This window comes from Galeopterus variegatus, unplaced genomic scaffold (genome assembly GCF_000696425.1).
Source record: "Galeopterus variegatus unplaced genomic scaffold, G_variegatus-3.0.2 Scaffold8962, whole genome shotgun sequence".
In the NCBI taxonomy this organism is placed as follows: domain Eukaryota; kingdom Metazoa; phylum Chordata; class Mammalia; order Dermoptera; family Cynocephalidae; genus Galeopterus; species Galeopterus variegatus.
In genome coordinates, this window is record NW_007735073.1 from 38,127 (window position 1) to 61,866 (window position 23,740).

General features: G+C 56.3%; 1 protein-coding gene across 1 annotated transcript; it reads left to right on the forward strand.

Moving 5' to 3' along the window:
- Positions 1-1,445: 1,445 nt before the first annotated feature.
- Positions 1,446-23,260, forward strand: PARVG (parvin, gamma). The gene is made up of 13 exons (XM_008593292.1): positions 1,446-1,493; positions 3,168-3,263; positions 6,053-6,117; positions 7,941-8,043; positions 9,133-9,273; positions 10,277-10,392; positions 11,224-11,279; positions 12,491-12,513; positions 14,905-14,963; positions 15,178-15,246; positions 17,428-17,529; positions 22,381-22,453; positions 22,957-23,260. The coding sequence occupies exons 2-13, from the start codon at positions 3,185-3,187 to the stop codon at positions 23,064-23,066; spliced, it is 996 nt and encodes a 331-aa protein (XP_008591514.1). The 5' UTR covers positions 1,446-1,493; positions 3,168-3,184; the 3' UTR covers positions 23,067-23,260.
- Positions 23,261-23,740: the final 480 nt, after the last annotated feature.

A 23,740-nucleotide genomic window follows, 5' to 3' on the forward strand; every position in this document is an offset into this window, starting at 1 on the left:
CTCTCCTGTTCTCAAGTATACTTTGCTCTGCCTCCCACCTGATCTGGCCACTTCTCTTTCCGATTTGTCAGCAGAGAAAGGGTGGTTAGCTTCCTGGTCACTCAGAGCGGTCACGTGTTGCTATGGAAACTCACGATGTCAGCCTGGATGGGAAGATACAAGCTCGAGAGAGCGGCGGGTCTGAGGTGTCTCCACCTGCTGTGCTGGGATCTCTCTTCTCGGACTCCACTAGGCCGCGCATACGCTGCCCCCTTCACCTGCACGGTTCTCGCCCTCTCGACTGCCAAACTCCTATTCGGCTGTCACGGCTCCCTTGTCCCCTGGAAATTCTTCCTGATCCCCTAGGCAATAACCACCATCAACAATTATTCATCGGGCTCACTTTGTGCCAGCCACTCTGTGAGGCACTGGCACAACGGTCAGCAAGAGAGAGGCCCCTGCCCTCACAGTGCTTTTGGTCTGGTTGGGGGGACAGGCAGTAAACACCAGCTGATGGGACCAGCTGAACCACAATGTTGTCACAGGTTTAAGTGCTGTGAAGGAAACTTTCACGGGCCGTGGTAAAGACTCGTAGTGAGAACCTACTTTAGATAAGGCAGTTAGGGAAGGCTTCCTGGAGGAGGAGGCATTTAAGCTGATCTGGAGGATTCGGCCACATGAAAAGCCAGGGCAGGGGTTTCTGGGCAGAGGGAAGGGTAAGTGTGAAGATGCTGAAGGAGGAAGGCCTGTGGCACTTTCAGGGAACAGAAAGGCAGTCAGCGTGGCCGGGAGGGTGAGAGGGTGGGGAGGTTTTGGCACGAGGATGGAGGTGTAGCTGGTAGGTTAGGTATGTCTGCACTTACAGGCTGGGGTGTGCACAGGGCATTTTATTTAAGAGCTATTGGACACCAGTGGCAGGTTTCAGTGAGCTGGGACATGAAGGAACTCCTTTGGCTGCTTGTGGAGAATAACTCAGTTGGTGGCGGGGTTCCCGTTAGGAGGCTCCTGCGTGGTCCAGGTGGGAGGGAGGGGGCCTGGCTGGGTGGTGGTGGGAGGTGGGGGGCCGTGCGCTGTTTAGGATCACATGTGGGGGCTGAGCTGACAGGTTGCCCATGGCTGGGATGTGGGGGCTGCCGCCTTTGTCTGACCTGAATAGCTGGCAGGGGGTTGCTGCCATTTTGGGGGTGGGAAGCTGGGGAAGAGCTGTCTTGATTTGGGGAGGGGAGGGGGGAGGGAGAGAAATAGGAAATACGAAATCTGAGTTGCCTACGAGACCTGCCGGGGGGGGGCCCAGGGGCGTGGCAGGGTCGTTGGGGCTCCGGGCAGAGCCTTCCGGTGGGTTCGTGGTGGAGGCTCCGGCAGCCGCGCTGAGCAGGAGGAAGTGAGCCGCGGCCCACTCCTGTCCCAGTCCCGTGCCCCAGCGACCTGGGGAACCCGAGCTGCTTTTCTTCGGAACCGGGAGCACCGTTTGAGCCGCTGAGGGCTTTGTTTCCTCTCGTGGAGAAAGCAGCCAGGTGAGCCCTTCTGGCAGCTCAGCCCCTGGGAGCCTTTGCTGGGCCTCCACCGAGCTCAGGTGCCGGAGGTCACAGACGGAGGGGTCCGAGACACCGCATGGAAAGGAGCCCAGGGAGCACATTCCGAGCCAGGGCCACATGGGGGGCTGGAGAAAAGGGGGCCCTGGGGCCCCCAGTACCCCAACACCACCCTGATTAGAGGCTGCTGTACTCCCTCCCCAACAGGCGGAAGGGCTCGTCCTACCTCTTGAAACCAGGGGAGCAGCACCCCGTGTCATCTGGTCACCTCCCTTGAGCCTCATCCGACGTGTGGGGGAGAAAGGCTGCCCCATCTTCAGATGAGGAAACTGAGGCCCCAGAGCAGGAAGGGCTTGCCCAGGGCCGCTGATCACTAGAGGCAGCTCCCAGGTCTGCGTGCACTCGGCTGCCTTTGGCTGGCATTGAGTCCAGACCATCCCCTTTACTCCTTTAAAGATGCATCAGGACCAGAGAGGAAGGGGTTTTGCCCAAAGTCACAGCCAGGGCGAGGAGGAGCCAGCCTGGAGCCCGCTGCTCCCAACCCCCAGGCCGGGGCTTTTTCCTCTTTTCTGGCCATGTCCCTCAAGTTAGCGTCCTGGTGTCCAGCAGGGAGCTTGGGGATTGAGGGGACGATGGGAGTCAGTCCCAGTGGCTGTGTTCTCCCCCTCCATGCTCCAAGGCAGGATGGAGCCCCCGGCTTCCCCCAGGATGGCTGCTAGTCTGATGGGGGTGGCTCTGGGCCCTGCAGACACCCCCATCTCCCCACAGCTCGGGGGCTCCCTGCTTTGACCACCAACGTCTGCTGCATGAGCTCCATGTCCCAAATGCCTGACTGAGTTTGGAAACTCTGGGGAAGACCCAGGGGCTGACGAGAGAGAAAGCGGAAGGGCGAAAGCGGGCGGCAGAGCAGAGAAGCCTCGGCAGGGGAGGAAGTGGGCCCCGGGACAGGAAGAGCGCGAGGCCGGCACCCTGCCCGTCAAGACCGTGGGGAAGGGTGATGGTGCCCTCTGCAAACGCTGGCCGTTCCTACTGAGCATGCCCGGGCTTCAGGGGCAAGAGCCACGAGGCCCCAAGCCACCAGAGAGGTTGGGGGTGATAAGCCCATTGCAGAGAGCCACGCTCAGAATTGGGGGCCGGGCCAGGGCAGGCTGTCCTCTGAGAGCCCAGCCTGGGTAGCCTGGGCACAGCAGCTCCGGCCACCCACTCAAAGGCTGGCGGTGCCTGCTCAGTGCTCACCTGACTCGGGCTCAGGGGCCTAGAGCAGACACTGGTTTCTGTCCCCAGGAGCTCACAGTCTGGGAGATGCCATCATCACTGTGTTCATCTGCCAGCCCCACACTGGCTGACCCAGAGCAGTGGGCCGCAGGCTGCTTTGTCCTGCCTGCTCAGGGGTGGCTGGGGTTCCTGTGCAGGAGATTGGTGGGCAGGCTGCTGCCCTGCGAAGACTTGCTCAGGCTGTGCCCTGGGCCGTGTGCCTTTCTCTGCCCCATTGCCCTGCGAGGTTTGGTTCCAGCCTCCTCCTGCTTGGGCAGCCTAGGCCGGCTCGGTGGCTGGTCCACCGAAGCCAAGTCCCACCCTCTCCCCGTGCCTCCTGGTCTGCAGTGAACGCTGAGCACCGAGTGAGTTTAGGGCTTCTCTGTCCCCTGCATCCTCCAGGGCAGGCAAGGGAGAAGATGGAGCCAGAGTCCCTCTGCAACCTGCTGCAGCTCCCCAAGGAGGTGGACCCACCGGCGCAGGAGGAGCTCCCCCAAGGTGCCAAGCGGGGCTGAGGGTCGGGCCAGGGTGGAGGGGCCGGGTCTGCGTCACACGAGCCAAACAGGCAGGGCTGGGAACATGCATGGCTTCCCGGTCGCCATCTGCACGCCCCATCTTGCACGCCCCTGCCTACGCCTTCCGCTTGGCATTTGACCCTGCTCCTGCTCCTGGGACCTTCCCCGGAGTTACCCCCACATCTCTCCCAACTCCCTAGCTCCAGGTTAGTGATGATGTTGGTGATGATGATAAATACTGTTTGCTAAAGTGCAGCATCTCGTTGATTCCTGAGGGTGGGCGTCATTTTCACAGGTGAGGAAACTGAGGTTCAGGGAGTGATGTAATGGAGTAATGGGCAACTCTGTTAGTAGGTGGTGCAGCTGGGTTCTGAACCCAGGGACAGTGGCTCCAGAGTTCAGCTGTGCATGCACACCACAGCACTGCCTTCCCCTGGCATCTTGCAGGATGTGGCGCTATTGATCTGCTCCCTTTACACGTGTGGGTCTCTTTAAAAAGCGGGATGAGGGGCCTGGCCATTTAGCTCACTCAGTAGAGTGTGGTGTTGATAACACCAAGGTCAAGGGTTTGGATCCCCATACCGGCCAGCAGCCAAGGAAAAAAAAAGAATAATAATAAGAGAAAAAAAGGTGGGGAGGCCATAGGATCGGGGAAATTCGATGAGTTTGGGTCACCCTTTCAGCAAATCTGTTTTACGAGCACTTGGGGAGGTTGTGATCCCTGCCCCTGCAATCTCCCTCCCAGGGGACGGTTCTGGAGAAGCACCCAAAGCTGCCATCGTCCCTGTGTGCCTAAAAGAAACAAATAAACAACACACCAGAAGCAACCCAAATGTCCCAGTGGCAGGGGGGCTTCAAGTGAACTCACTAGAATTTATGTGACCAGGAAAGCATCAATACAACGACGAAGAAAAAGGGTGAAATAATTTAAGTGGGTAGAGAAGGAGGCAACTTTCTCTGGATCCTGTGAACGCAGCCCTTCAAAGTGGGCGCTGTGGAGTGAGAAGCCCAGTGCCACGCGGGTCCCCAGAGAGCGGCTGGCTTCGTCCAGAGCCTCCTGGCTGACTTCTCAACTGTCTGGTGTGCACCGTTTAAGATCAGAAAGCATCATGAGGGAAATTGCTGAGTTAGGGTGGTGGGACTGAGTGATTTGAAACAACATTTATTGTTTGTTTTACGATTGATTAAATACTTAAAGTTCTGGCGAACAGAGCTGGGACATGGGATGATTCAGAGTGGCAAGTAGTCTGTTCCAGGAAGGACGGCACCACATTCACTCATCCACTCACTCACTCACTCACACCTTTACTCATTCATTCGCTCATTCATTCATTCACTCATTCATCCATTCACTCATTCATCCATTCACTCATTCATCCATTCACTCATTCATCCATTCATTCACCATTCACTCACTCATTCATTCACTCATTCATTCACTCATTCACTCATCCATTCACTCATTCATCCATTCACTCATTCATTCACTCACTCATTCATTCATTCACTCATTCATCCATTCACTCATTCACTCATTCATCCATTCACTCATTCACTCATTCATCCATTCATTCACCATTCACTCACTCATTCATTCACTCATTCATTCACTCATTCACTCATTCATTCACTCATTCATCCATTCACTCATTCATTCACTCATTCACTCACTCATTCATTCACTCACTCACTCACTCACTCACTCATTCACTCACTCATTCATTCACTCATTCACTCACTCATTCACTCACTCATTCATTCACTCATTCACGCACTCATTCATTCACTCACTCATTCATTCATTCACTCACTCACTCATTCACTCATTCATCCATTCACTCATTCACTCATTCATCCATTCATCCATTCACTCATTCATTCACTCACTCATTCATTCACTCACTCACTCACTCATTCACTCACTCATTCATTCACTCATTCACTCCTCACTCATTCACTCACTCATTCATTCACTCACTCATTCATTCATTCACTCACTCACTCATTCACTCATTCATTCTCTCACCCACCCAGTGTTTGTTGGGATCCTGGCCTGTGCCAGGGGCATCTGCACCTCACTCTGTTGCCTTCTCCTGTCAGGAGACTTGGGTCCTGTGTCTGGGCAATACTCGAAGGTTTTCAGAGCATCTGGGAAAAGGCTCCAGCTGGGCCATGTGAGGGAGGTGCATTTTGTGAATTTCGTCAAGGTTGTCCCATGTTCTCACTCGGTTTCCCCCATGCACGTTGGAACTAGCTAATCTAAGAGGTCCCTCTGGACACTGTCATTTTGTGGGTTCCATGAGTCTACAATGTGGGAAGCTGCTGACCATGGCCTTGGGGAATGAGAGCTGTGGGCCTCAGTGCGTGAGCACGTGAGCCTCTTGTCTACACTAGGCCAGGGGGCCGGGCAGCCCTGGGCTGAGTCCCACCTCAGCCCCTCTCAGCCTGGTGAACCTGGGCTCGTCACTCACCCTTCTGAGCAGTGGCTTCATTTCATGTGACTGGGCAGTGATGCCAGATAAAGTACAGGACACCCAGTTCAATATGAATATCAGATAAACAAGAAATAATTTCTGAGTTTGAGTATGTCCCAAAATACAACTATCACAGTGTCTGAGGATGAGCTGGTGTCCCTGAGGAAAACAGGGAAGCAGGGGACCAAGTTCTTCTTGGGGCCCAGGTGCCGGGTTGTGCAGGGGACCTGCCGGGAGAGAGCTGCCAAGCGCCCTGCAGGGTCCTCACACACCTGTCATGCCCCACCTCTGTTTCCAGGAGGAAAGAAGAGATACCTGCCACCCACTTCCAAGAAGGACCCAAAATTTGAAGAACTGCAAAAGGTACAGCAGCCGTCAGCAGCCCTGACTTCTCTGGAATCTGTCTTCTCCTCTCATATTCTAGAGGGCAGATGGGGCACCTGTCTCCATGGGGTGGGGACAGAAGCCACCCCCCCTTGACCTCAGAGTGGCAGGTAGTGACCTTGCAGGCCCCTGAGAACCCTGTCGAATGGTTGCATGAATGAACATTTATGGAGCACTGACTATGAACCTTTGCATGCAAGCCTCATGGAGGTCGAGAGGGATCTGCTGTCACCTGCATGCCAGGGAGGGGGCAGCGAGGCTTTGAGAGGTGACCTGACCTGTGCAGGGACCGTGACAGAGCTGGGGTTTGACCCAGGCCATCGGCCCCAGAGCCCCTGCTCCTACACCTGCTCGGCTGCCCAAGGCAATGGAGAGCTGTGGCGGCAGGCGCAGGCCTGAGCCACCCAGTTCTGAGTTTTCTTCTTGGCCCAAGGTCTGCTGCTGTGACTGCTGGCTGGACCAGCTGGGCACATGCAGCCTCGTGCCTCTCTTTCTCTCTGCCCTACTTTCCAGTCTCCATGTGGCCTGTCTGCTGCCTCCTCCAGGGAGGCCTCCTTGCATACACCACCTTCCACCCCAGAGGCTTTGTGGGCCATTTTCCATCCTCCCTCTCATTCCTTCGCTCCCTCCATCCACCTTTCCCACATCAGCAAACAAGTGTGGTACAGCCCTGTGCCAGGCACTGAGGACACAGAGAAGAACCATCCATGGTCCCTGATGGAAAACCTGTTGGGAGGTTATCCCAGGAGACAAGAGAGGGAAGGGACCAACACAGGGGCAGGCTGGCTTTAGCTGTGGGAGCTCAAGCCTGCTGGGGATGCTGGGAGCCAGCTAGAGCAGGCACGTCAGGGCATTCCTACCCAGGTGCTGCCAAAGAGCTGGGGTATTTATGCACCACCACCTGACACCCTTTAGTTAAAAGCTGCTCCCTTAAAGGGGCAAGGCACTATTCTCTGGTGCTCTGGCCTGTTGAGCACAGCAGGGCAGGGTTGGCCTCCAAGCAGCCCCGAGGCAGAGTGGCAGGTGGAAGCTGGGCCAGTGGGCACCACAGTGGTGACATCATGGGGACTGGGGCGGGACACCAGGAGCCCCTGTGTTAGCTCCCTAGGGCTGCCACAACAAATGACCACAAACTGGGAGATTAAACCAGCAGAAAGTCATTGTCTCATAGTTGCGGAGGCCAGAAGTCCTAAATCAAGGTGTCAGCAGGTCATTTCCTTCTGGAGGTTCTGGGTCAGAATCTGTCCCCTGCTGCTCTCTCAGCATCTGGGGGCTGCCACACTCCCCAGTGTTCCCTGGCTTGTGGGTGCACCACTCCTCTGTCTAACCCCATCTTTGCTTTGCCTTCCTCTGTGTTCTGTGACCTGTCCCTGGTTTCCTCCTGAGACCCCTCCAGAAGCACCTTTAACGTCCACATTTCTGCTGACCGTCTCTTTACTGCAATCTAGGCTTTTTCTAGCAAACCATCATCTGATTCTTCCCCATGCTTAATTCCACAGCCACATTCCCAGTTTTAGGTATTTGCTATGTAGTACCCCGCTTCCCCATACCAAAACCTCACACACGACGATGACAGCCCCACAGTGCTCACGTTTGTGGTGGAGAGAAGCAGGGAACTGCGGTAGCCCAGAGCAGACCCCTAGCTCAGCCTGGGAGATCAGGGAGGGCTTCCCAGAGGAGGTGCCATTGAACCAGGCCTTGAAGGATGAGTAGGAGTTGGCAGTTGGGAGGAGGGCATCCTAGGCCAGATGCAAGCTCAGGTGGGACATGCCCCCCACCAGCTGTCCCCTTGGGGCCAGCAGGTGCTGATGGAGTGGATCAATGGCACACTGCTCCCGGAACACATTGTGGTCCGCAGCCTGGAGGAGGACATGTTCGACGGCCTCATCCTGCACCACCTTTTCCGTAAGCAGCTGCTCCCGGGACTGCCCGGGCCTCACCCTGTCCCCCCAACCTGGCTCCTTCAGGCCCCACAATGGCCCCTGGGGAAGGGACAGCTGTCTCATTTCCAGATAGGCCCGAGCTGGGGAGGTGGAGGCCTTGCCCACAGCTCATGAGTGTTTGGGCTCAATCCAGAGCTCTGACGCCTGGGTCAGTGCTCTTTCCTCCCTACCACACTGGCTCTTGAGCATTTATTGAGCACCTGCTGTTTTTAGGTGCTGGGAGGTAACAAAGAAGCCCACCATCCTTGCTCAGAGGCTGCTGGAGAGAGAACAGGCAGGGGAGGCAGGGCTGGGCTCCTGCCCACGTTCCTCCCTCCGTCTGGGAGTGTTCATGTCAGGGCCACCTCCCAGGCTCTGGCAAGTCTTACCCACCAGCCCCAGAGTCACTGTTGCATGGGCCTGTCTGGTCTAGAGGTCTGTCTTCTGCACACAACTGGTCCTGGAGGGTAGGGACAGGCCCAAGTCCATGTCCTCAGTGCCTGGCCTGAGCCTTTGCTGCACTCTTTGTAGATGGGCTACTGTCCTGCTGGCCGTGGCTAGAGCCTCCTGGGCACTTCTCACGTGCCAGGTACCATTCGTCCTCAGAACAACTCTATACTGTTACTATCCCCGTTTTACAGATGGGGAAACTGAGGCTCTGAAAAGCCTAGTCACTCGTCCAAGTTCTCCCAGTGAAAGCAGGAGGGTCAGGATATGAGCCTAGGAATGTAGGTCTTAACTGCCAGGCCCCACCACCCTGCAGAAATAAAGTGACATGGCTGTGTAGGGGGCAGTGCTGCAGGCCCAGGGTTGGTCAGAGTGAAACAGCCAGGGAGGGCGGCTCAGAGGGCCGCAACTGCCCACGTCGCACGGCCTGTGCGCCCCTTTGGTGCTGTTTCATGGGCAGACGGGGGTCTCCCAGGGAGCTAGTGAGCACTCTGGTGAGGCTGTGGGTGTGGCCCAGGGCCTGGCACCAGGAATGTGCTCCCAGGCTCAGCCTTCCGGGGGGTCCCCGTGGCGCCCTCCTGTGCTGCCCTCCCCAGGGACCCTCACCGCCCTCTCCTGCCCTCAGAGAAGCTGGCAGCGCTCAAGTTGGAAGCAGAGGAGATCGCCTTGACCACCGTGAGCCAGAGGCGCAAGCTTGCGGTGGTCCTGGAGGCCGTGAACCGGAGCCTGCAGGTGGAAGAGCAGCAGGCCAAGTGGAGCGTGGAGAGTACGTGGGGCCTTGGCCCGGGGAGGGCGAGGGCAGCCTGGGTCCTCCTGCACCAGGCTTCTCGTTGGCCCAGAAGCTCTCTCATCCTCCTCCCCAGGCCTGGGGAGCAGCCCAGGGGCTGCAAGGAGGCAGAAGCCTCAGGCAGCCAAGAGAGCGGGCACAACACCGGGCACAATGCTGGGCACGATGCCGGGCATCTGGTTGAGAAGCAAACAGCCTAGCATGCTTCTGTGCCCTGAGGGAGTTTCTGCTCAAGAAGCAGCCTGAGGATAGCAGTCTTGGTAGCCACTATTGAGTTCCAAGTGCCGCAACACACCCATCCGCCTTGCCAGAGGGGCACTAACAGGCTCACTGTATTAACTCATTTAAATGATGTCTTCAATGCCTGCTTGTAAAAGATGAGAGTGTGCAAAGCACCTAGACTTCCCCACCTACCCGTGAGTGGTTTGGTACAGATTTCCCTCCACTCGATTCTCTTATCCTCCCTGCATTCGAGAGGAGGAGACCGAGGCTGAGAGGAGTCAAGCAGCCCCTCCAAGGCTGGGTGGTGACGATGTAACAGAGGCAGTTTCCAAACCTGGCTTTCGAGAGCCCCGACAGTCAAGACTATGTTCAAAGTGTCACAGTCAATGCCTGATGCTGATAACATTAATCCTGAATTAAGTCACATTCAGCTTAAATCTAATGATGTTTTGACCAATGCCCTGCTGTAAGACATTTCGTTATTTCCAATTGTAAACAACGCTGAAGCGAACTTCTTTGTGTCTAAAGTCCTGTCCACAAGGGGGACTGTGTGTTTGGGCAGTATTCACTGCAATGGGATGACAGGGGCAGAGTGTGGTTATCTTTAGGTTCTGAATTCATATCTCCAGATCTCTGCTTTCCACAAGGCTGGACACGGCCTTCCTTGGTTTGCAGAGGGTCATTCTGATGACAGGAAGCCTCCATGTGGCTGTGGTGCTGGCAGCCCCTCAGCTCTGACCTGTGCTCCTCTCCCCTCCAGCCATCTTTGGCAAGGACCTGCTGGCCACCTTGCACCTCCTGGTGGCCCTGGCCAAGCACTTCCAGCCTGATCTGCTCCTCCCAGCCAACGTGCAGGTGGAGGTCATCACCGTCGAGGTAACGCACCTGGCCCGAGGGCTTCATATGCGTGGGCTGAGCATCGGGACCATGTAGCCCTGCACTGGGGGATGCTGCAGTGGAGGGGGCGGGAGCAGGCTGAGTCCAGGGTGTCACGAGGAATACCAAATCCTGCCAGACAGCAGTGGGGTCCTGGGCTGGAGCTATGGGTGGGATGCTGAGGGGCTGGCAGAGGCCCAGCAGGGACACGAGAAGTCTGTGAGCCGGCCATTCCCACTTGACCTCAGCAGGATGGTGACCCATATCATGCAGGCCACACGCAGCCATCTGTTTATGGCCATTCGGGAGTCTCCACACTGCCGAGGTGAAACCACTGCCGTAGCCTCTACATTGTCGACTCTCATTTGCAAACTGACGGCTGCGAGATGCCTGCTCTCCTCTCCCACCCACGGGCTCTCCCTAGCGCATGCACTACCTGAGCTGTAGTTAATGCCCAGGAAGCCGTGGCTTCCCTCTCCAAGCGGACTCTGAGCAGCACAGAGGGACCCCACCTGCTCATCTTCTCATTTTCACTCTGCAGCCCCCGGGTCCCTGGTGAGCAGGGCTGACCCTTGCCTCGCCCCTACAGAACAAGCCAAGCCCAGCCAAGCCCAGTCACATTCATTCCTACTTTTAAAAAAAATCATCGATTAAAAGTCTCCACTGAGCGGTCCTCTGGTTCTTGTATAAATCAGAGGTGACTTCATTCATTCACTCATTCATTCATTCATCCCTTGGTGCTGTTTGGCTGCCACAGGCTTTTTCAGTGGAGGATGTGGGCCCCAGAGTTTTCTGGGATTATTCAGTTTCTTCCCCTTTTTTCTTTCTTAGAGCACCAAGAGTGGTCTGAAGTCAGAGAAGTCGGTGGAACAGCTCACCGAATGCAGGTGAGGGGCTGGGGTGTGCAGGGGTGGGCGCCGGGCCTGGGGCAGGGGGAGTGAGGGGCAGATCTGCTGACCTGCACGGGGAGGGCCCTCACACACTGCTGGCTTCCTCTCAGCCCCCAAAGTGCCGTGCTGACCCCTCCGTCCTGCTGCAGCACCCAGGAGCCCTTCCGTCTCACAGGCCCCGCTCCAGGTCCCTGCCTGTCCCCTCCTGGCCACGCTTCTCCATTCCCTGGGGTGGGGGCCCCCGGGTTTGGGAGGCAGGCTCTATCCAGTGAATCACAGAGCCTTTCTCTGGTGTGAGCAGAATGTTTCTCTGTCCTTGCAAAGTTGCGGGAGCTGCGGAGGGGCCTCTGTCCTCCCGGCAGCATTGGTCTTTGTGCCGAGCCCTGGGCCAGTGTCTCAGGCTGCTGGTCTCCACCTCTGGTGTGAGCAGAATGTTTCTCTGTCCTTGCAAAGTTGCGGGAGCTGCGGAGGGGCCTCCGTCCTCCCGGCAGCATTGGTCTTTGTGCCGAGCCCTGGGCCAGTGTCTCAGGCTGCTGGTCTCCAGCCCCGGTTGGCCCGACTCCCTTCTCGAGGGCCGTGGTCAGAGAGCTTTGGCTTGCCCAGGACCCAGAGACCTTTGCTTTTGTGGGGTGGGGGTGGGGCTGAAAATCTAATAACAAAATCAGAGAAAAATCACTCACTCAAAAACAGTGAGAATGGACACAAAAGAGGATATACTGTATGTTTTCATCGACATAAACTTCTAGTACAGGCAAAACCTATTGAAGGCAAGAGAAAGCCACGCCGTGGTCATCTCTGTGTGCAGGGGGTGGGGAGCGATGGGAGAGGAAGGCACACTGGGGCTGGAAGGTCCTGTATCTAACGGAGGTGGTGACCACACAGGTGTGTACGTAAAAGTGCACGAGCTGTGAGCTAACGATTTGTGTGCTTCATTGTATGCAGGATGTAACACCCTGGAATAAAGCACAACTACAAAAACCACAAAATCCGAATGCCCCTAGGTGTGGAAGCCTCAGGAGGGTCCAACCCTCCTTTTGCCCTTTGCTTTCCACAACGGCCCCGCCTGTTACCTGCCCTGCCTGCAAAGCTGCTGCGAAGATGGGCTTGCCAGTCTCTTTGCAGCTGTGCCAGCACTGACTCTTGTCATGTGGGTCTGCAGATTTTTTTTAACCACGTGTTTGCTTTTCCCTCCACAATGTCCCCTTTAGCACAGACAAGGACCAACCTCCGAGTGAGTACTTTCATAATTTAATGAACCATTTTTCTTTCTGATGTGTGTTAGTGCGGACGTGGAGGGATGAAGGCTTAATTGCTGGTGTTCTCGCTCATTTCCCTGTGGGCTGCTGGTTTATCTCAAGCCTTGTTCTTATCCATTTGTTCTCCTCTGTCTGTCTGTCTGTCTGTCTGTCCAGAGTTCTGTCTGCTCCTTCTCATGATATTGTTCCTTTGGGGAGAGGGATTTATAATCCATATAGGCAGCAATGGTGGAGTCATTAAGTGTGTGGGCTCTCGTGCCAGATGGCCCAAGTTCAAATGCTAATTCTCTCACTCATTAGCCACATGAGCCTGGACAAGTGTCTTAACCTGTCTGTCTGTGCTTCAGTTTCCTCATATGTCAAATGGGGTGAATAATGGCAAGCACCTCTTAAATTGGTGGTGAGGGTTAAAGGAAATGATTTGTAAATGTGTTTAGCACATGGTGAGTGCTCAATAGTGAGTGCTCAATAATGTGGCTACTGCTCATGTGACAGAGCTGTTCAGCAATCAATGGACTGATCCACCTGTTACTTCTTTCATACATCTATTCCTTGGTCCGTTGGTCTGGCCAGCTGTTCATGCACCCATCCACCAGCTCATCCATCCACTAACCACACATCCACCCACCGACCACACATCCATCCATCCATCCATCCATCCATTCATCTATCCATGCATCCATCCACCAGCTCATCCATCCACCAACCACACATCCATCCATGCATGCATGCATGCATGCATCCATCCATCCATCCATCCATCCATCCATCCATCCATCTATCCATGCATCCATCCACCAGCTCATCCATCCACCAACCACACATCCATCCATCCATGCATGCATGCATGCATCCATCCATCCATCCATCCATCCATCCATCTATCCATGCATCCATCCACCATCTCATCCATCCACCAACCACACATCCATCCATCCATCCGTCCATCCATCCATCATTCATCCATCCACCCTCCATCCATCATCCATCCTCCATCCATCCATCCTAACACTATTTTTTCTCCCTGCACCCTCCCCACTAAGGACACAGAGCTGTGACACACATCCATCCATCCATCCGTCCATCCATCCATCATTCATCCATCCACCCTCCATCCATCCTCCATCCTCCATCCATCCATCCTAACACTATTTTTTCTCCCTGCACCCTCCCCACTAAGGACACAGAGCTGTGTGGGCAGGGAGTGTTATGGGGGGCACCTCACCCACAGAAGTAGAAATAATGACCTGTGAGGGGCTTCTGAGAACAGGGCTGAGGGGGGCAGAATGGGAAGAGGAAGGAGGGGAGGAGCAGGGAGGGCTGGTCTGTGTCTGGGGGGGAAGGCAGCCTGAGGACATGGGGGGCTGCCCAGGGAGCAGAGCATGAGGGTGGCTGTTGCATAGACACAGAGCAGGGTGTCATCTGAGGACATACTTGCCTCTTGTTTCCTGGCTCCTTTAGTGACACAGTTTCCCTGACCACAGGCTGGGAGGTCTGGAGGGGACAATGGTGTTTCTGCCACGTTTACTGGTTTATGGGGCATTTTAATGTGCATGCTGCTATCTCGTGTGACCTCCCTCTTCATGAATGAGGGAACTGAGGCACAGAGAGGTGAAGTGACTTCTCAGAGTCGCACAGCTGCTGAGTGGCAGAAACCAAAGGTAAACTCAGGCCAGTCTGGGTTGTTCAGTGTCCGAGGACCAGTGTTCCCATGGGAGGTGCGTTAGCTGCAAGTAGCAGGAACCCAGCTTGGGCGCAAAGGGCGTGAGTCTGAGGACCCAGGGCCTGAGGCACCAAGATGCCCCTTCTGTTCCCAGGCCCACAGCAGTGACTCAGCTGCTGAGGGAGCTGGCCTTCTGCACACTGCAGGGTCTGATGCTCTGGGAGGGCCACACATCCTCACTCTGCACTCTAGAAACCCTGGGCTGGCACAGCTCCCAGGACCTGTGGAGTGGAGCGGGGACCTGGGTGGAAGGAGGGCCAGTTCCCAGTGGAGGGGTGGCGGCTGAGCAGGCACGGTAACAGAAAGGACGGCTGTTCACTGAAGTCCTACTGCGTGCCCAGTCACCATGCAAGCCTGTGTGTTATCTGCTATCAAATTTGATTTCTGCAACGACTCCACCTAGAAGGTATTATCAGCTGTACGTTATAGAGGAGGAAACTGAGGCACAGAGATGAGAGGCTATATCCATTGGGCCACACAGCCAGGGGAGCACTGACTCAAACCCAGTCCCATTTTCTTCAAGAACCGTGATAGAAAACTCCCTCTGGATGGGTTATTCTCAGAAACTTTTGTGGAAAAATTCCCTGTTTGTCACAAAGATAATAGCATCGTAATGAGGTGGTTTTTGGGTCTGTGTCTGCAGAGGACGTCTTTGATGAATTATTTAAGCTGGCTCCAGAGAAAGTGAGCGCCGTCAAAGAGGTAGGACAGATTAAAGCTCCGAGTGGCTCTCTGGGCCCCCCACCCCTACCCCACTGCCCACCTGCGCTGTGTCTCCAGGGGCATAGGGGAAGGAGTGGGCCCTCGCTCCACGCCTGCTGTGTGTGGGGTGGGGGTCGGGGGGCTTTCTGTCACCCCAGGCAGGAAGGTGCAAACCAGAGCCCCTGGGGCTGGGCCCTTGTTCCTCCTTGGCTAGGCCATCATGGACTTTGTCAACCAGAAGCTGGACTGCCTGGGCCTGTCCGTGCAGAATCTGGACACCCAGGTAGGGACTCAGTTGTGGGGTCCCTGGCAGGGAAGGGCTGCTGGGTGCGGGGAGGAAAGAGGATTCCACAGGGCCCCAGGAACTGGCTGTGTGGCCGGGTGGGAGCATCACCTCTCGAAGCCTTGGGGTCCTCCTCTCCAGTGGGGGGTGTTGCTGGCAGGCAGCGTCACCCATGTGGGACACTGTGAGGATCCCATGAGCGGGGACCATGGTAGTGCTCTACAAGGCTGGAGTCATCTCGGCTGATATTGCTTTTTCATCGTTATACGTTTTTTCAGAATTAACCTGAGACTCTCAGATACTGAGCCTCAAAGTATATGAGTCTTCCTGATGCAATGGTGCTCGCTCAAACAGGTTTATTAGGCCTGTGCCCCATGCCAGACATTGCCGCAGGTGCCAACGTGGCCCTGCTGACTATGGGTTCTGCGTCTGTCACCAGCAACCCAGGAGCTCAGCCCGCCCAGCTGACCCAAGCCCAATTCTCCCAGGGGGCAGGAACAGAATCACAGGGCATCAGCATTGCACAGTCGGCCACAGCTTTCCACAGTGATGCTGTGTCCCCAGTGTTCCCTCAAGACGGGGGTACAGAGGTGTAGAGAAGGTCACCGCCAGCCTGGGTCTTCAGGGTGGCCATGGAGCCTGCTGGTTGAGGGTGGCCTCAAGTAGACGTGGTGCTGTAGGCATTGGGCCACCCGAGTTCTGCTGTGCAGCGGGGGGTGGTCTGGTCGTAGATGGCCTGAACAGCTTATGACGATCTTAGCGAGAGCTGCCGACCTCTTAGACACACTCTGGATGGGCATTTGCCAAGGAGGGGTGGGGTCTCATACTCCCGTGCCTGGTACCTAAAACCAACAAAGCCCTCACTAGGTGCCAGGCCCTGAGCAAAGTGCTTTCCGTCCATTCACTCAGTGAATCCTCCCAACAATGCCCTGGAGTGGGAACTGATACTACCCCATTTTACAGACAAGAATGCTAAGGCACAGAGAGGTTGATTAACGTGTCCAAGGTCACACAGTGATTAAGTGCTGGACCTGGGATTTATATCCAGGCAGCTGGGGCCAGAATCTGTGCTCCCAACCAAATTGCATGGTGGCCACAAGAGAGGTTTGTGCATGATATGGTGTGGCGACGTGGCAGGGTAGAAATAAAAGACTCCAAAGCCAGATACACATGTGTTTCCATCCTGCCTCTGCCACTTACGACCACCTCCACATTAGCTGTGTGACCTTGGGTGAGTTACTGGGCTTCTCTGAACCTCAGGCTCTTCTTATAAAATGGGTGCAAGGATACCAGCTCCACAGAATCATGATATATGAGACGCTAAGTAACCGGGTGTTTAGTACCTGGCACATGTGGACACCCAGTAAGTGGTAGATGTGTGGTTTATTATATTTTCTATGGGTATAAACAGGCTGGTTCCTTGGATTTACATACCACCTGTTTCATTTTTCTCTTGGTAAAATAATGCATTCAGAGAACAGTGGTGCCTGCAAGGACGGTATTTAGAGACTTGAACAGAAGGGATGCCGAAGCCCCCAGTATTCCTGTTGTATTACCAGGGAATATCTGCAAAAAAGGTTTCAGGCCAAACTAATAATGTCAGAACAGACTTAATATGAGGAAATTCCATTAAGGACTTCTAGTGGCGCTTTCTCCTCCAATATCCAATCTTGTGTTTTGTATCTTTGAAGAGATTCAACAGGATTATATTAGCATATGATGTGCTGGTGGCAGGGATGATGGTTTTATCTCTGAACACACAGACAGAACAGACAGAAATATTAATGTGGCAGCCAGCAAGATGAGCCCGGTGCACTGTTCTCTGCCTTTTCCTGGTGGGATAATTCTACGCTTAACTCTATTTTCTCCTGTGTGTCCATAGCTCGTGGAACAGTCTGTGTTTAAAAACTGATACGAGGCTATTCCACAGCAAGTTTAGAAATAGCTCTTTATACTGAACACGCACTATGTACCAGGCGGCCTGTAACTGCTTGATACCTGCTGTTTTCAACAACCCTGAAAGGTCAGGAATGTCGTTCCCATGTCTCAAGAAGAAACCTGAGGCTCAGAGAGGTTGCGTCGCTTCCTCAGGGCCACACGGCTGTGAGAGGCTGAGCGGGGCCTGCTGGCCTCTGGCTCCAGCCCCTCCCGCACCCGGGCCCCCAGCTCCTGCCTCTGTAGTTTGCAGATGGGGTCATCTTACTCTTGCTGATTGGACAACTGGAAGGCTTCTTCCTGCATTTAAAGGAATTTTACCTCACTCCCAACTCCCCTGTGGAAATGGTAAGTTTTCCAAAGATTTTCCTTGTTCTGCCTCTGGGTGGACAGACCTATGGAACTGGCACAGCCAGTGTTTGTTCATTCATTTCCAGGGGAAGTGAAGGGTGGGGGGAAGTTTGTCCATACGTCTGCCATCCGTCCATCCATCCATCTGCCTGTTGGTCCATCCATTCACCCACCCACCTGTCCACTCACCTGCTGTCCATTCGCCTGCCTGCCCATTCACCCACCCATCTTCCATCCATCCATCCATTCATCCCCTTCCACTCATAACCCACTCACCCATCTGTCCACCCACCCATTATCTACTGATCCATCCGCCCACCCACCCACCCACCCATGCACCTGATCCCTCATTCCCCGAGGGCCTGTTTGGTGTCAGGCCCTGGGCTGTGTGGGACATAAAGACAATCCAACACAGCTCCTGCTTTGAAGGACCTTCCAATCTACACCCACTGTGCTCCCGATGCTGTGTGGTCTTCCAGGGCCACAATGGTGTGCTGGTTCCTGGTGCATGAGGCACAGGGGGGACCTGAAAGAATGGTTAAAATAATCTAAATAAATAAAGGAGTCAGGAGAGGCATCGTATCAGAGGTGACACGGGAAGTTGGTGAGAGTTTGGTCTGCAGAGTTGACAGGAAAGGCACCTGGAGAGGAGGGAGCAGTGTCAGCAAAGGCTCAGGGGGGTGACAACAGGAATGTCTCAGGGAGGCGTCCATGGTCCATCTGGCTGCAGGAGATGGGAGGGAGCCTGGAGGTTGGTGGGCTGGAGGGAGGGGCTGTGGCCTGACAGGAAGAGGGACGGGGAGGATGAGGAAGCAGAGGGGGTGAAGAGGGGAGGTAGAAGCGACCCGGGGAGACCCCTGCCCCACGTGAAGCCCTCAGCGCCGCTCCGGCTCCTGGCCAGGCCCCCATATAGGGCTCTGCAGTTCCTTGAGCTCAAGGCACTCTCCCACCTCTGGGCCCTCGCACAGGCTGTTCCCCTGCCAGGAATGTCCTTTCTACATGGTAGACCTGCCCAGGGAGGCGAGAGATTCTCCCTACTTCCCAAATGAGGAAACTGAGGCCCACAGGGGGCAGAGATTTATCCATTGTCTGGCAGAGGGAAGGATGCTCCCTGCCGGGTGAGAGGCCTGGCTTCTGGCCCCACCACCAGCTCACCGTCCACCCCTCAGGCCACACGGGTAACAAGAGTTTGGTGACCTATCCCAGTGGGAGCCCTGAGGGCCACGTGGTCCCTGGTTTCCCTGTCCTGCCCCACACCCTAGATGTCAACCCTCCAGGGGATGACCCTAGAGGCTTTCTGGAGGTCTGCCCAGGACTCAGGCCGCCAGCTTATCTCTGCCCACACCAGGGTCCCCACGGCCCAGGGCAGGAGGGGACCTCTTTATCTCTGCGCAGCAGTGAGGCTTTGTCTAAAGAGGCAGAACGCCAGGCAGGGCTGGATGTCCATTCTCAGGGCCAGCCTTTGGGGCCGTTTCTAGGGAGGGAAAGGTTTCTGTCCCCTTTCACACACCAGTGCCTCTCCGGGGAGGGAGGGAGCCCACGGCCCAGGTGCCGGATCAGGCCTCTTGCAGCCTAGGTCTCCCCCGGGGGACCCTCATCAGACTCTCCCCACCTGGGCCTCATCCAGGTCCCTCTCCTGCCTGCACTCCAGCCCTGCCTGTCCCCTGCTTCACGCAGAGCCTCCCCCCTAGGTGCTCCCAGCACTCCAGGCCCAAAGTGGTCAGCCCTGCCCGCCTCCCCAGCCACATACCCTCCTCCTGCCCCCAGACCCCTGGCCACAGCCGTTCGCATGGCCTCCGCCCAGGCCGTTCTCTCCTTGGCTTCCCAGCTGCCTGTGCAGGGGTCAGCCTTTCGCGAGTCCTGAATCATGGCTCCTGTCACATTCCCTGGGGGTTAACCCCTGGCCTCACCGGCCTTTACCCCAGGTCACCCTCAGTCCACAGCCCTGCACAGGCGGGGACGGGGCACGGCTGTACCTGCATCTTACGGGAGGGCAACCGAGGCTCGGGAGGCTGAGGGGCTTGTCCAGGACCCCTCAAGTCTCCCACCAGGACGGCTGCTGACCTCAGCCCGCCGTCCTCCCTGGCCGCCCTGGAGACACGGGCCTCAGTGGCGTGGTCTTGCCCTCCCAGGCAGCGGGGCGCTCTCAACTTGAAGGTGGATGCAGCCTGCAGAATCCCTGATTTTAGAACCTGCTTCTGAACGCAAGCCAGATTAGATGTGGGGAGAAGCAGCAGCCTCTGCGCTCAGAACCCGGGAATGAATTTTTACAGCGTGTTGGGGGACATCTCAGCGGCGGGAAGGTATAAAAATGCTGAGGAAGTCGTCAGCTGGGAGGCGGGAGCAGCAGCCCTGCGGGAGGCGGGCACCCGCGGAATGGTTATCTCGGCAGAGGAGCCTCTCAAAATTGGATTTCTCATTATCAGACCTTGCTTGCCAGGGTGTTTATGCGAGATTGTCATTCGTTAGGGGAATGGAAGTTAGAGACGCAGGGAGAGAGGTGATCAGCTGCTCTGCAGAAATCAAACCACTGGAGCCAGGAATGTGCGTCCTCCCGCGTTCGGTTATTTCTCCCCAGGGGGATCCGAGCGCGTCCTCCCGGCCGTAGCCTTCCCTCCACTCCGTGGAGCAGGGTAGTTCCTACTTCATCATCTCAAACCGTGCCAGAAAGAAAAATGGTACTTTGGGTAGAGCATGGTGAGAAGGTTCTGGAGCCGGGGACAGCTCTTCCTGGGAGAACGTCCTGGCTCAGACTGACCATCGTTGAGAACAAGTACGACACGCAGAAGCAAATGGGACCGTTTTGGTGGACAGCAGCAGCGATTTCCGAAGCATGTAGCTGCACACGGGCAGAGAGCTGGCCAGTGTTTGGCTCCTGGTGTATGTATGGCCAGCACAGAGCAGATGCTCAATAAATGTTACTTCAATGACTGAATGAACCAAGGGTTTCCAATGCACTGGGCCCACGAGGTGCTCTGTGACAAATGGGTTCTATGGTCAAACAACCTGGGGAAACATGCAGTCTTGAAGGTTTGTGATACACACTAACATGTTCAAGGCTCCGAGAAGTCCTGCAGCAAAGGCTTCCATATTGCTTTGTTTAACCCGACAGTTTCCAAAACCGTTTGGCCACAGACACCCTCTCCCTTTCCATCCTCGATTGTGCTTCAGGAGATGCTGGCCCATCAGTATGTCAGAGGCAGGGCTTCAGGGCGGGAGAGCATGGTGCTGAGTCCAGAGGCTCCGTGTCTGGTTCTCACTGTGACATTTACTCTGTGACGATCAACCTGCAAATAATTTCATGATGAGAATGTGGACAATGTCAACAATTGCAATCCTCATGCCCCAGGATGTTCTGGCCTCAGGGGAAGAGCTGGGGACACAGTAACAGGAGCAAGCGGTGGAGCTCTGGACTACTCGCCCTGAGATTTCCTCCTACCTTGGTCTGGACCTCCGCAGAGGTGTGCCCACCTGCTTGGCAGCATTGGCACTGTGCGACAGCCTTTGTTTCCTCTTCTTGACCAACTATAGAGGGCACAGCCTGCTGGGCCAGTGGTCCAGCCTCGCCCATGCTGTCTTTTACACCTTGGACCTACCCTCCATTTCAGCGGCTCCGTCCCTTCAATGCCCCACCCACAGCACTCCCAGGTAGAGAAGGACTCTGCTCACCTGCCTTCTGGCTGCTGCACCTTCACCGTCCCCACCTTCAGATCTTGCTTCGTAGATGCTCGGCCAGCTGGCCTCTTGGCCCCTGGCTGGGTTGCCATGGGAACTGCCTGGCCCGTTGGAAGCATGAAGTGGGGCTGGGATGGCTGGCAGATGGGGAGGGAACAGGGCCAGGTTTGGCTGGCCACCAGGCTGGGATGTCCAGCCCCCACGGTGGATCTCTGAGACCATTGAAGGAAGGACCTGTCTGAGGTCACAGCAATTCGGGGGTTTGTCCTGCTTTAATCCACTTGCTGTCTTTCCACCACACCAGGCTGCTGCCCCAAGGAGAAGGGCAGGGGTCTACTTCGGTTGTATCTGGGACCCGAGGGAGAATCTAGAATGAAAAGCGAGGAGACCCCACTGAGGGAGGGTCTGTCTGAGCCAAGGGCAGGCAGAGCTCTGGGCTCCCACCAGTACCCCATAGCAAGGCACTGGGGGAACTGCGGGAACTGGGGAAGCCCCCTTTGCAGGTAAGCTAGGGGGGCCAGGGGGGCAGTGACCGAGCTGGAGTCTGACCCCAGGTGGTCATGACTCATGCCCGGGGAACTCTCCACTCTACAGGGAGTCATGTCTGAGGGTCCAGCCCAAGCAGAGGGGTGGTCGAGAGGACAGCCACCTGGGCAGGGGTAGCTCCTCCAGTCTCAGGCTTGGTTTGCATGGGCATCAAAGTGAGACAGACCTGGTTCTGGTACTTTCTATCTCATGAGCTCAGATGAGCCCTTGGCCACTCTGAGCCACAGTTTCCTAAGTGTGCGTTGCCCATGGAAACTCAGCTGTTTCTGAGGGGGTCTGTTCCATCCATGAACTCTTGCTCATTTCCCTGGCTAAGACCCTCACCTTTCAGGACTCACCACCAGGTGGTTTTCCCTAGTCCCCTTCCCCCAGCCTTGGTGACTGCCTTTCCCACTAGAGGTGCCTTTTGATGCACGCATGTGCCCAGTGTGTGGCGCCTGCTCAGAGCAAGGCCTGTGAGTGCTGCAGACCCCTCATGTGAGGGAGTGAGCTCCCCGTCTGTGGGGGCTGGCATTTGGGCTGACATGCTTGGACGTCACGGTGATGAGATGGGCTGGCCCTCGGGGCTCAGGGCCTGGGCTGGGGCCTCCTCGCTTTGCCACACCTGATGGGACCCTGTTGTTGCAGCTGCACAACGTCACACTGGCCCTGGAACTGCTGAAGGACAACGGCCTGCTCAGCTACCCCATCAGCCCTGAGGGTGAGTGCCTGGCAGGCGCCGGCACTGCGGCCTGTAACTGGGGGGCCAGCCTCGTGCGGGGGTCACAGACAGGGTGCAGGGTGGGGCGGGGAGCGGATGAGCAGATGTGGTCTGGGCCTCCTTACCTGGCTTGCCCAGGTTTCCTAAGAGGGGGCACTGCAGCTGCCGCTTCCACCTGCCCCAGTGGAATGTGGGGTGGGGGGACCAAGGTCCCTGGGGATGGGCTGTCTGGAGAAGCCAGACCCTGAGGAGTTGCTGTGTTGGGGGGCACCATGGACGGGTGCACAGGAGGATGGGACAGGAAGAGGAGGCAGGCAGGGTCATGTGGCAGGCACTGGGGCTCAGGCCTAGTGTGACCAGCTGTCCCGGTTTGCCAGGGCCTCTCCCAGTGCTGGCTCTGGAAGTCCCACAGCCCAGGAAACCCCTCAGTCCCAGGCAACCCTGGACGGTTGGTCACCCTCCCCCCAGGCCTGACCAGCTGACTCCTGCCCTCTGGCCCGCAGACATCGTGGACAAGGACAGCAAGAGCACGCTGCGGGTGCTCTACGCCCTGTTTTCCAAACACAAGCTGAAAGCAAACGCGGACGGGACGGCCCACAGCACTTCGAGCTGACGCCGCTGCCCCAGAAGCTGCTTCCCAGAGCTTGCCTGCCGGGCCCAGCTGCAGGGCCCGAGGTCATGGGGGTCTCCCCATGGTCCAGCCGCATTCCTGTGTGCTTGTGACATGTCTTCCCTCCCACCCTGTCCTCTGTTTCTATCTGTCTGAGTATCTTTGAACCCACCAAGTGTGGATCTGTTTCAAGCCAACCTCTGGCCTTGCCCAGTTTATTTTAACAGAAGGGTTTCTGGGAGGGATTCTGGAGCCTGCCGGTGTCCTGGGAAGGGCCGTACACAGGCACAAATCTGTGCTAATCCCCGCTGCACCGCTCGTGGTCGGAGTCACCTCTCCTCACCAGGTCCAGGGCTGTGGGAGCCCAGCAAAGTGGACCTTCACCCGGGGCTTGAGGGTCCGAGCCTCCTACCCCTCTACACTCAGCCACCTGCCACCCACCTGCTGTCACTGGGAGCGACGGCCCCAGAATCACCATCCAGGGGTAGGAGCCCCTTGTGCCTCCAAAACCAAGCCCCCACACCCCTCAGAGAAGCCAATCTGGTACTCGCCAAAGGAACCTCGGCCCAGGCCCACCCCTGTCCTTGCGATCGTGAGTTTTGCCCAAAAGTCACGAACAAGAATTCTTTGTGGTTGATTAGTGGGTTCAGGTTGTCTCCAGTCTGTCTCCAGGGAGC

Excerpts from the sequence above, each read along its gene's own strand:
- PARVG (XM_008593292.1), top strand. The coding sequence starts at position 3,185 with ATGGAGCCAGAGTCCCTCTGCAACCTGCTGCAGCTCCCCAAGGAGGTG. Across the intron at positions 15,247-17,427 it reads TGCAGAATCTGGACACCCAG|TTTGCAGATGGGGTCATCTT; the intron begins GTAGGGACTCAG and ends CTGCCTCTGTAG. Across the intron at positions 22,454-22,956 it reads CTACCCCATCAGCCCTGAGG|ACATCGTGGACAAGGACAGC; the intron begins GTGAGTGCCTGG and ends TCTGGCCCGCAG.